General features: G+C 42.7%; 1 protein-coding gene across 6 annotated transcripts in view; it reads right to left on the reverse strand.

The window, feature by feature from the left end:
• AFF1 (ALF transcription elongation factor 1) overlaps positions 1-13,097 on the reverse strand; it is a 206,804-nt gene that overhangs the window by 82,276 nt on the left and 111,431 nt on the right. For 2 of the 6 annotated variants that reach the window (XM_060012204.1, XM_060012206.1), the window contains 2 exons: positions 9,491-9,611; positions 7,788-8,708 (listed from right to left, as the gene is read on the reverse strand). In XM_060012204.1, the coding sequence (XP_059868187.1) occupies positions 7,788-8,708; positions 9,491-9,611 (1,042 nt within the window). The other 4 variants (XM_060012203.1, XM_060012205.1, XM_060012207.1 and 1 more) reach the window with 3 other exon arrangements.

Below are 13,097 nucleotides of genomic sequence, written 5' to 3' on the forward strand. Positions count from 1 at the left end.
TACTTAAAATGTTTCCTTCAGAGTTTAAAGTGTTTCTTCAAACTCAAAAAAAACTCGCCAGGATCAGGAAATTAAAGGTGGCAGCATCTACTCTGCTCTAGCTGGTGAAACTGAAAATCTGATTTTTCACCAGAATTCTCCAGTTTGTAAATATTGGCTCAGAGGGAGGACAAAAAAAAAAAGAAAGAAAGAAAGAAAAAGAAAAAAGAAAAACACATTATACAGGCAAAACAAAATAGTCTGCAGGTCCAGTCTAGCCCTCAGGCTGCCTGCAACTTCTGCTCTAAAACTTCTGTCAGTCATTTGCCACTATTTTTAAACTTCTATATTTAGATATTTTGGGGTCTAAAATTTAGCCATCCTCCAAGCAGATACAGATTATTGCTATTCATTATTTCTTGTAGATAGGACGTATTCTGCCCAGACACTCAACATCGTTAGGGAACTGTGCACACAGAAAACCTTGCTATCATTTTCCCAACAAACATTTAAGTCACATAGGTCTGCCCAAGTTACCTGAGCTCTAGCTCATGGAATCTAACTTAAATTTCCAATAAAGAACTACTGCAATAAAAACATTTTTAGATAACTGAGTGAAGAAGCTAGATAAGGCTGTATCAGAATCTTACTTTCCCCATGAGCTTGAAAATGTTGGGGACCCAAAGAAGAAAAAAAAAAAAAAACATGAGCTGTAGAGGAAGAGTGTATGTAGTTCCGGGGGCCCTATTCTCTTATTTCTTCCCTGAGGCTTCTCTCACGTCCTGCTCAGGACAAGTAGTCCCATCAATTCAGGTGATCATTTTGTCTGAGGGCCCACAAGGGAGACTCCAGAACCAGTGGGAAGGGAGCCCTTCTCTAACTCCTTGTGGCCTGTTATCAGCTCTTCTGGAACAGTTTCATTTCCAGGCGCTAGAAGAAACCTCATGAGAATCAGCTACAGGTACTTGAGCCCACCTGTATACTTGTTGAATCAATCTCCTACGATGGGACCTGGGAATTTTTATTTTTAACCATTTGTATTTTTAACAGGCTTCCCCCAGGTGATTCAGACTTGCCACCAAGTTTCAGAATGAATGCACAGAATGAATGCACAAATTCCATTTGACCTACAGTACTGGGTTTAGAACCCAAGAAAACTTATAATGGTCTCTGTATATCATGTGGCATAAACCACTGGCATATACTTTCCCTCTGCTTGGAATACTGATGCTGTTTAACTTCTAACACACCTACTGTAGTCTGAATATTTATGTGTCCCCAAAATTCAGACCGAAAACCTAACCCAAAGGTGATGATAGTAAGAGGTGGGGGCCTTTGGGAGATGTTTAAGTCATGAGGGTAGAGCACTCACTAATGGGATTAATGCCTTATAAAAGAAGTTCCAGAGAGAAAGTCCTAGCCCCTCCCACCATGTAAGGACACAGCAGGAAGGCACCGGCTGGGAACTCTGAAGAGAGTCCTCACGAGAACATGACCATACTGGTGCCTTGATCTTGGACATCCAGCCTCCAGAACTGTGAGAAATAAATTTCTGTTGCATACAAGCTACGCAGTCTGTGGTACTTTGTTATAGCAGTCCGAATGGACTCAGACAACCCCTCACATTTTTCACTTCTACTCACCATTCAGGTCTCACTCAATACTTCCCCAGAGAATTCTTCCCTAAGCTCCTACATTCTAAGCCACAACACCCCTTTATTAATCTTATAATAGTTTATAGATTCCTTTATAGAACTTGCCAAAGTTCTTACACATTGATCTGAGTGGTTACTTAAACAGAGTCAGTTTCTAACTAGATAATTAAGGTCCAAGAGGACTGGAATCATCTGGGGTTTCCCCGCCATTGTAACCACCCCCCATCCCCAGCATTAGGCCTGCCATACAGTTGGTACTCTAAAAATTTTAGTTAAAAGTTGCTGAACTGATGATATATATGGGAGAGAGGGAGCTTAACTATATTTTGAGTGACTCATCAGCAGGATATACACCACCGACACACTGAAAGTGCACCTCTTGAAGGGTTAGATCATTTCATAATGGGGAAGTTCCTCGTTTCAGGATTTAAGATAAGAAAGCTAAATAAGAAAGTAGGAAAGATTGTTTGCATACATGAATGCAAAGTGAATCACTATCACAGTTTTCCACTGTGGATTACTTCACTCCATTAGGCTGGCAGTTTATTGAGAACGGAAGGCATAATTTAAGAGTTGCCGTGAGTCAAAGTAGTCCAACAATGAATTCACAGCTGCAGGTGACACCTGAGTCTTGGAAATTAGGTGGAAGGATTTGGTATCAGAAAATGTTCCCAAATCATGTCATGAGAGGCCACAAGGAAAAGAGCAATTGCTCTGCAGAAATCAGAAACCATCAGGACTGAAAGCCAGATTTCTCTGGAGGGCAATGGAGTAGGGCCATATAAGGAAGTAGAAGCAGTAGCAAATTTAAATTGACGGTAAATTCTGCTAGGATCCAGTGACTTATTTGCTTAAATTAAGGTAATTGTATTATTTACACGTACACTTCAAACCCTAAGTGAAAAAACAGAAACCTATAACTTCCCCTAATTTATAAGCAGATTCTCAAGTTTTCAAGATGATCTTCAATTTCTGCTTCTGAAGACCCAGCAGGACCCCATTTCTTCCCGCTCCTGCCCTTGCCACAGGTAAAGCTAAGCCAGGGAGGGCCTGGTTTAGGGCCTTCTCAGCTACACCTGCCTGGTCCCAAAGCTTTAAATACCCACCACAGGCAAACACAGCCCAAATTTATTATTCCCAGTATTAAGATGAGATTTCTTTTGTGTTATGATTTCTACTCATCTTGTGTGAAACTTACAGGATTTAAGCTATGTTAAGTAGTTCAAAATGGAGTCCCAGTGGCCAATGTGAACTTCTGTATTAGTTGTTTTGAAAAGTCTACCATAGGACTATGAATGTCTTAGAGTAAGACCATTACACCCACTGATAAACTCCTTAAAATGAGCCCACTGAGCTGAGCAACTGAAGGTTCTTCCCTGGAGGACCCAATTTCCCCCTGCTGAGAGCTGTTCCACGTGGGCACTGCTGGAGGCTCTGTCCAAGCAGAGGGCTACTTCGCACTCAAGCTTGTCCCAAGACCACTGCTGGACCGAGACGGTTGCTAGACAGACCGCTGCTTGTGCTGAGACACCCCCTTCCCGGACTTCTTCTTGGAGTGGTTTGTTACTCTCTTGCCTATTTTCCTGACTTGACTAACTTGTGCTGTGTGCTAACTGAATGCTGGCTCCATTTCGTTTATCTCCACTCCTGTGATTCTTACCCCGCCACAAACATCCAAACATCATTTTCCCTGGGCTGATCTACTACTGATGACTGCCAACTTGTCATGTCTACCTGGATATATAACAGCATCTCAAACTTAGTATGTGATCCATCCAGAGCATCCTGGTTTTCCCTCTAAACCTGTTCCACCCAGGTCAGCTCCATCTCAGGAGCAGGTATCATCCCACCATCCACACCTTTCCAGTAGGACCTTCCTTAATGCCTCACTTTCCCTCGCACCTCAGGCCCACTCCCACCTCCAGTCAATCACAAAGCCCTATTACTCCCCTGCCCAATATATTTGGAATCTATCCACTTCTCACCATGTCCACTGCTATTATCCTACGCCAAGCCATCGTCATTTCCCACCCCCTAGCTGGCCTCCCTACTTCTGCCACCCTTGCCCCTCCAAGCCATTCTCCACCCAGGAGCCAGAATGATCTTTTTCAGAAAGAGAAAGTAGATATATCACTCCCATGCTCAAGATCCTCCTATGGTCTCCATACATACTTAACAAGCAGAGGTAGAAAGATCACAGAACTGAGAATTCTAACTCTGGCTCTGCTACTAACTAAACTGTAGCAAAATTAAGTGACCTCACCTTTCTAGGCTTTATTTACAACATGAAAGGGCTGTAGGTTTACCCTTAAAATTCTAATATTCTAAATCCAGTATACAATTTAATATGCCCACCTCAACTTAATCCATTTCTCCCTTTCAGTAAAATGCCTATCTGCCTCTAAGCACATCCACTCCAGTCCAGGGTCCACACTCAGGAACGCTCACACAGAGATGCCTTGGTTTTCCTCTCACTCCCATTTGTTAACTTCCGGTAGAAAGAGCTACAAGGAATCTCAGCCTTCCGTTTGGGCAATTCGGTCTCTGATGTGGCAACTCTACAGCTGGAAGGCATCCATGTGAGATCGTGGAGTCCTGGTTATATCCTCAGATGGGTCATTTCAAGATGCTATACATCTTCCAGTTGACACAAAACTAAAACCAACATGCCCAGAGAAAAATCCAGTGCACACTGTGTGCTCTAGCCTCTATTTAGTCAGAATGTTGACCTTTTGATAATTTTTTTCCTGTAGGATTTTAGGAAAGACTAAGTGTTAACAGTGAGCATCACTTATCCCAGAAAGGAATACCATTATTTAGGAGAACCAACTAAAATACACAAACCAAGTGTTTCCCATGAAGTGAAAGGACAGAAAATAGCAAGGAACTCATACGTATGTGGCTTGAGAATAAAGGAGTGCCAGACAGACAAGATGACTTTCCCATCTTGGTCCATTTTTTTTAAATACTGTTTGATGGAAGCAGTGGGGGAGGGGAGCAATGAAACAAACCACAAAACCCACACACTCAGAATGCCAGGAAAGAAAACCTCCTCCGACTTGCCTTAGGACAAATTCAGCAAATAAAGGAAAACCACTTAGCTATCCCCATGCCCCTTCCCATGGCTCTACCAACAGCCAACTTCCCCTTCCACCCTGGCATTCTCTATCCTTCTGCCCCAATGCCACAAGCAGCCCAAGATATTGCTACTATTCCGGTTCTATATTCAGAATTTACCTGCTCTGGGGTTAATTCCCCACTTTTGCTGTCCCCCACCTCTATGCTTTCCTTTGACTCACCAGAATATTAAAATCTGACAACTAATAAAGAGCCCGCATGCCACAACTAAAGATCCCACGTGCTACAACTAAGACCCGACACAGCCAAAAAAATATATATACTTTTTTTAATTTGAGATTTTTAAAATCCAATCTACATGGTTTTTTAAAAATGCTTTTTTAAAAATATATTTATTTATTTTATTTATTTATTTTTGGCTGCACTGGGTCTTCGTTGCTGTGCACGGGCTTCTCATTGCGGTGGCTTCTCCTGTTGCGGAGCACGGGCTCTAGAGCGCAGGCTCAGTAGTTGTGGCGCACGGGCTTAGTTGCTCCGTGGCATGTGGGATCTTCCCGGACGAGGGCTTGAACCCATGTCCCCTGCATTGGCAGGCGGATTCTTAACCACTGAGCCACCAGGTAAGCCCCTACATGTTTTTAAAACCTTAAAAAAATAGCCATTTTATTGGGTCTACAAACAGAAAATTAATGGTAAGTCTGTGAAACATGAGATCTTACTAAACCAAATCTAAACGCTCGCCGGAAAGCACCAATATCCCTGTTTCCCAGACTTACTCCCCCTTCATTACAAGTTCTTTGCCCAGAGCCCTCCATCTGCCTGACCCCTCAGCTCCATCCTCCCATGCCACCAACACCACCCAGGGGCTCCAAGGCAGTTAGCACCACAGCTGCCACTGGCCTCAGAACACTGATTAGAGGCCAGAGGGAGCCATCATGTTAAAATGAAGGTTGACTGCAAACACAGGCCGAAGATGAAATGTTTACATCTACTCAATTGTTGACAGCAGGTCAAGAAAAGCCAAGAAAATCCCATTCTCTTACCACATCTATGAATGATTTTGTTCAACTGTCCACTCAGAAAATATGCAAGGACCATCTAATGTGGTCCTATGTTTGAAATATGTATTAAATCTGAGGAGCTGTAAAACCCTGGAGAAATCTCAACTCACCTTATCTTTTTTTCACCAGGAAAGCAAAAGGTTAACCGGGATCCTCTAACCTAAAAGGTCTACCAGAAAACCTGTTGGCTGAATTTACATGGGTTCACTGTCTTAAGGCTGATGTTTGAAACTTTCTCTATGCACCTAGTAGCAGACAGTTCTCTGATTGTTTCACATGTGTAGGCTGATCTCCACGCTAGACTGTCATCTCTCTGGGGCAGGGACCAGTACTTCCCTGGCATCCCACTCTGTGCTTATACATATGGTTGGGTATTTGGTAGGCAATGCAAATATTTACTAATTGGTCTTAGAATTGTTTTAAAGCAATTTTTAGTTGCTTAGTTTTCTTTTTAAAGAAAACATGTTAAATTGTCCCCTTACCTTTTTTTTCTTTTTAAACTAGGAAAATATAACAGACCTTATTTGATAAATAAAGAAAATTCCATTAAGTTCTTTCTGAATTATAAGGTAGGCTGACTGACCATAGGAGGTGGGAAGATCTCACTTTATTCTTCTCCACCTTCATTCTGTTCCCTACCCCTACCACCCAACAGAGCACAAAATGTTCAATAAATGGCTCATTGCAGTGAATCTGCATAGCTTACGGGGTTATAGGGATTGTTCTGCCATCTTGGTCATTTCTACCACGTGCTTTACTCCTTTCCAATTTTTCCTCAGCCTCCAAACCAGTCACATTCTGAAGACATCCAGAGACACTCCAGCTCAACAGCTGACTATGGACAGAACCCTAACCTCTTCTAAACCAAAAGCTGACACCACAAAGGAACAGATTTTCCTCCTTCAAGATAAGGGTTATCTTTCCAGCTATGGATCCTGGAATTTTTTTTTGCTTTCTTTTTTTAAACCTTAAGGAATTTTGCCTTCTAGCACTATGTAAAACTGATGTAAAGCTGGTATCTGGGTGCACATACAAGTCTTTGAGGACTGGATATGCAAATTAGAATGTTTATACAATTGATGTAACTCAACCACAGACTTTACCTTAACAGATAAGCGCTAAAATAAATTCACTTCAAACATTTCACTTTGCACTACAAATCTGAATTTGAGTAACCGGTGTTAATTTAGAATTTCAGTGATAGAATGTGTGCTCTGATTCTTCTCATTCAAACACCACGTTGCCATTTGTCAAAGGAGCAGAAAAGGGAATTTTTCCTTTGTTTAAAAAGATAAAGTATGTTGTTTACTTGAAAAAGCCACAGTTGAATAACATTCTATATTTGTGACTCTCTCAAATGAGATGTCATCACACCTCCACTCTTCTTTTGTAGGTGGTAAATAAAATATATTAGAACAGAAATTCAGTTTCACAGTTTCTTATAATTTATAGGGGACAAATCTTTAAAAATTAATACTCCTCCAACATTTTGACTTATTGTTTTCACTTTTTTATGGTTTGGATCTCAGGAAAAACTAACTGGGGCTGAGGAAGTATTAACCAAAAAAAATTTTTTTCTTTACAGTGTCTTTAAAGAAGTCAGTGTTCCCCAAAGCCCCCAAAAATCAAAGACAGCTCAAAACCTTCCTGAAACTCTCATGCTAGAAATGTCCTCTGCCTCAATTGGGTTGTGGGTTGTATAGGTGTATCCATTTTTCAGGTGTATCCATTTTTCAAAACAGAGCAAACTATCCTCTTCCCGTCTCTATATTTTACTGTATGTAAATCATGGCTCAATAAAAAGATTTTTTAACTTTCTACAAATCACATTTCAATATCTGTCATCAGTAATTCACTTCAGACCTGAGTTTCTTGTGGGTCAACAAGATCCTAAAGCCAGAAAGGAATCTTCCTGAACAAAGGCTACTGACACCCCTGCCCCTAAACCTCCAGAAACTTCCACCTCAAATCTTTCTTCACACTGGAATTGCCTCAGATACGAACGTCCACTCACCTCGACTGACTGAGAAGGCATTTTCAGCTTAGTGAGCTTGGCTTTGGCAGGCACTTTTAAGTCTGTTTTTTCGAAACTCTGTTGTCGGTAGTCCTCTGGCAGTGGTTTCAGTTCAGGAGACTCACTAGGAGCCTGATCTTGACCATCCATGGGCCGGACATAAGCTGTGGGCTTCTGCTGCATTGCAAGGCTTTTTGAGGGGAGGGGGGGTGGGGGGAAAGTCTGAGAAGGTGGCTGGGGAGGGGCTACCCCAAGGCTGGCAACTGCTACTGAACTGTCTTGAAGGGTCTCTTTATCATGGACCTTTACCGGTAGGTCCTTGGGAGACTTGGCCGGACAGTAGCCTTTATTGTTACTGTTACTGCTGTGACCCTTGTTGCTTCCTTGCGTCCTGGGAAGAGTCTGCTGGTTGGAATGTACAGGTGACAAAGGGGGGACTGGGGAAGGCAAAGAGAACAAAGGAGAAAGCTCCCTCTCTGGAGCTGAGTCTGTCATTGAAGCACAGTGGTCTCCATCAGCCCTGCGGTCACCCTTTTTGTGATGACTAGAGCTGTACCCCTCCTGACCAAGGCGATCTTGGGTCATGTGCTGGGTGTCCGGTGGGCCATAGTTTTTGACATGGAGACCTGGCATTGGTTCCATTCTTGGCTGCGCCATCTTTGGGTTGTGGCTAATGGTACCAATAGGAAGTGGTCCAGAGGCAGGAGTATTAATAGGCTGGTGGTGGACACTAGTGTGGAAGGAGTGAGATGGAATGCTGCTCCCCTTCTCAGGAAATGAGGGGTATCTTGGCTTTCCCAACCTATTTTCAGAAGCATCCAAGCGTTGAGGGTGGGACTTGGTACTAAGGAACTCCTTCACCTCTTCATAGTTTCCCAGCATGTTCTGTATTCGACTGGATAGCTCATCACCTTTTTCTGTCTAAAAAAAGAAAAGACAGCAGAGTTAGATATTGAGGGGGAAAAAGAGGGGGAGGAAAACCATTGTTTAGTAAACCATGTTACATAATGCCATTAGAAAAGAAACACCTCAATTTAATGTGTAACATCGAATTTAACATGCAATTTCGACTCAATTCCCCTGCTGAGAAGCCTGCCACGGACAAATATTACTAAATACAGGAGACGAACATTACAAAAGAAAACCACAAACTTTGGTAATTTTGACTTACCGAGGTTCAGAAGATTTTCATATTTTGTTTTCAAAAACGATCTCTAGGATAAGTTGTCTTATTTTCACAAGTGTGACCCTTGTTCAAACTCACTTTCATCATGAAGTCAAATATGGTGATAAATCAGACTTTCTCATATTCAAGAAATTACCTTGTAGGACTTCCCTGGTGGTGCTGTGGTTAAGAATCCACCTGCCAATGCAGGGGACACGGGTTCCAGCCATGGTCAGGGAAGATCCCACATGCTGCGGAAGCAACTAAGCCCGTGCGCTACAACTACTGAGCCTGTGCTCTAGAGCCCACACGCCACAACTACTGAGCCCGCATGCTGCAACTACTGAAGCCCACGCGCCTAGAGCCCATGCTCCGCAACAAGACAAGCCACTGCAATGAGAAGCCCGCACACTGCAACGAAGAGTAGCCCCTGCTCGCCCCAACTAGAGAAAGCCCGCGCAGCAACGAAGAACCCAATGTAGCCAAAAATAAATAAAATAAATAAATTTAAAAAAAAAAAAAGAAAGAAAGAAATTACCTTGTAGGGCTCTCCAAAAAGGGGAATCTTTTCAGAAAATGCCTCTTTCTCTTGGTGAGCTTCCTGGTTGCGTCTTTCCTTCTCTCTAATTCGAAGCAGGTTTCTGTCTTCATTGTACAAGCTGCTTCAGATGCCACAAAAGAACAAAAACAAAGTTTATCAGTATCCAAGCTTTGCTGTGCATACGTACACGTGTGAGGGAGGCAAGGACAGCTCAGGAAGCCTCTATGACAAGGGAGCTGGTTTAAAGAAAACCCAAGTCCCTCGTCCCACTCCTAGATTAAGGCCTCAGTCAGCTGGCCGCGACCCTCCAGCTTCGGGTCCTGGTTCTGGAAAACTAAGCGTTCACTCTGGGCTACTGGCTTCATGGCTCAGGACTGACTCCAAATGGAAGAGTCTTTTATAGTCAGTGGTGGGACTGAGACAAGATTAATGATATTTTTACTTTCGCCTTGCGAAATACAGGGTAGAGGTGGACGCTTTTCATCTGACGGAGTCAGCAGGATGTGAACTTTAAAAAGGCTGTTTTCCTGGATCAGTATTTTATATTTTGGAAGATTAAAATCCAAAGGCTTATTTCATAATTAAAAGATTACCAGGCACCCAAAACAGCATTTACTTTATTCTCAGCCTACTCTACTGGAAGAGTCTTGACATGTAAACCTGAAAAGATAACTTTTATTTCTCATTTCAAATGTCAAGGATGGGAAAATCCAATTTTAGACGTCAGCTCTACCTACTGAGAAACTATAATCTGATCGCACTACTTAAACCACATAAAAATGTATCCTAACTCATCAGCCCCGGCACCAAAGGGGTTAAAAATGCATCTACTGGCAAACAAATCACGAAGCTGGAAACCCAAAAGAGTGCAGTTTTAGCATGCAAACCAAAAGTGGGCTTGCCTTAGGTCAGCAACTCGGGCCACGCCCTCCCAACCCCGACATGTGATATGTAACAATAATGAAAATAAGAACTATTAAGATTTTTGTCCTCATAGACTTGCTTTAGAGTATCTATTGAATCTTTCCCCCCAACATTATGTGAATAAATTGGAAAATATTCAACTGTTTCTCCAAGGCTCTATGTACCTTAGAAATTCTAGCCCTGATGTCAGACACGCTCCCTCACCCCTTTCCCGGCACCTAGGCCCTCTCAGAATTTCTCTGACTTCCTCTGACAAGAGCCTACTTACCGGTCTCCCTGCCTCCACATCTTGTCCCTCTAATTTAGCCTTCTCAAGGAGAGAAATCCGATCTAAGGCTCTGGTTCTCATGTCACCATCCGTATTTTAAAATAATCAGCATTCAATGGCTCTTTGCTACTGCAGAATAAACTCTCAACCCTTGCTTTGGCATTAAAATTCCCCCATAATCTAGCACAGACCTACCCTAGAAATTACCTTCCTGTCTCCCTGCAGGCCTACCATATGCATTCTACCTAACAGTCATGTCCATTCCCCAAACACACCCGGTAAAGGGCAGCCTCTTGCTCTAACCCACCCCCACCCCAGACCCCCCTTTTACTGAAAGATAACCATTCTTCCAGGACCAGTTTACCTACAAAACTCCCTCAAACCACCTCTGTATTTCAGTCATGCCAGACCACTCCCTGCTACTCGGTGATATCCTGGACTTCGATGCTTTCAGTCTAATCACACGGAATTTCCTCTCCGTCTCTCTCAACCACATACTCCTATCCCCAATTTTCAGCTACCAGCGAAGATCGGGAGTGATTCCAATTTCACCCACTCTAAAGACTTTCTCAAATCCACCTGACTTAATATACTGATTGGTTCTCTCCCCTTCTCCCCTTTCACCTTAAATGTCAAGCCCATCATAATAGAACCTCTCATATTTTTCTGCCTCCTGGTGCTAAAGCATGGTACTTTGCATAGAAGCTAAACAGTAAATGTTTTTTAATTTAAAAACAGCCACTATGCTTACAGTATATCACCTGTAATTTTTTAATTTAACTCTGAAAGACATGGTGTGCAAAAACAGTTTTTTAAAAATTATAATCATCTAAAAAATGAATGTCTGCTATTTCCATAGTCCTTCAATCCACAGGTTGTGGGAAGCGGGGAGGTGTGTGTGTGTGTGTGTGTGCAGGAGGCTAAGCTACCCTGTTGAATTCACTGGGATGTAGTAAAGAATTATCTGTTTAGATCACCATAGCAAAAACTTTTCCTAGATGACGGGTATCTTGATATCAGATTTTAAGAGAACAGCAAAGTGAACATTTATGTTAGTCAACATACTAAAAACACTTAGGAAAAACTAAAACAGAAACTGGCTTATGAAGTCTTCTTTAAGAAGTCTGAATCCCACACATTTCACACAGACTTATTTCTAGTTGACAGCAGCACAATGGACCTGTTGATCACTCAAGAATTCCTTTCAATTGTTTTATGATTTTGGTAATTCTTTTTGTTTTTTAATTTATTTATTTTTGGCTGCGTTGGGTCTTCGTTCTGCACGTGGGCTTTCTCTAGTTGTGGCGAGTGGGGGCTACTCTTCATTGCGGTACAAGAGCTTCTCATTGCACTGGCTTCTCTTGTTGAGGAGCACAGGCTCTAGGCACGTGGGCTTCAGTAGTTGTGGCTCACAGGCTCAGTAGTTGTCGCTCGCAGGCTCCAGAGCGCAGGCTCAGTAGTTGTGGCACACAGGCTTAGTTGCTCCACGGCACGTCTGATCTTCATGGACCAGGTCTAGAACACGCATGCCCTGCATTGGCAGGTGGATTCTTAACTACTGCACCACCAGGGAAGCCCCAATTTTGGTAATTCTTGTTGGCTCAAAACACACACACACACAATGTGTAACATTAACATCCAACCATGGGAGTCAAAAAAGAGGGTTGATCAGGAAATAATTTTTTCCCTTCAAACTTGCTTCACAGCCACTTTGTTTGCAGGGAGGGGTAGGGCATGCAACCGTCCTCTAAGCAACTTGAACTCCCAAGCTTCTCTTTTGCAAAGCTACCTGGTACAGACAGCCCACACAGGATGCACATAGAAGGGGAAGCTGCTTTGCAAGGGTGTCTGCTCTGCTAGTCTCACCACAAAGGGAGTTCTCCCTTGTCTGTTCCTGCTGGTTATGTCAATGGAGTTTCTATAGCTTGACTGCTTGCTGAATGTTCCTGGCCTATGGCTCTGCTTTAAGAGGCAGAGTTCTGCCCACTTCCAAGTAATCGCTACCTTTCCCTCAGAAAGGGCACCCCAAATGGCAAAATTCTCAGTCCCAGACTGAAAAGCGAGAGTGTGTAACAGTAGCATCTCAACTATCAGGCTGCTCGGGGTCCTTGCTTAACTTTCCTGTCAACTGCACACACATTTAAGAAAAGCTACAGTGGTTTTAAAATTACTAAAGTATTTCTAAATCGATCAGCTCGGCCTTGTCTCAGCATCAGTTAGGCTTTAGCACACTTCTAGATTTTTATTCCAAAATAATCAAAGCTGCTACAAAAATAATGAGAAGAACCCAATTTTACGAAATTCCCAACACTGGCTTACTGCTTTGGGATTCAAAACTTGAGGCACAGGCCTCCTACCGGGCAGGAATTCTACTAAATTAAGGATTCTGCTTAATTAAAGATCTGACTTCAT

The sequence above is a fragment of the Delphinus delphis genome, chromosome 5 (genome assembly GCF_949987515.2).
Source record: "Delphinus delphis chromosome 5, mDelDel1.2, whole genome shotgun sequence".
NCBI classification, from domain to species: domain Eukaryota; kingdom Metazoa; phylum Chordata; class Mammalia; order Artiodactyla; family Delphinidae; genus Delphinus; species Delphinus delphis.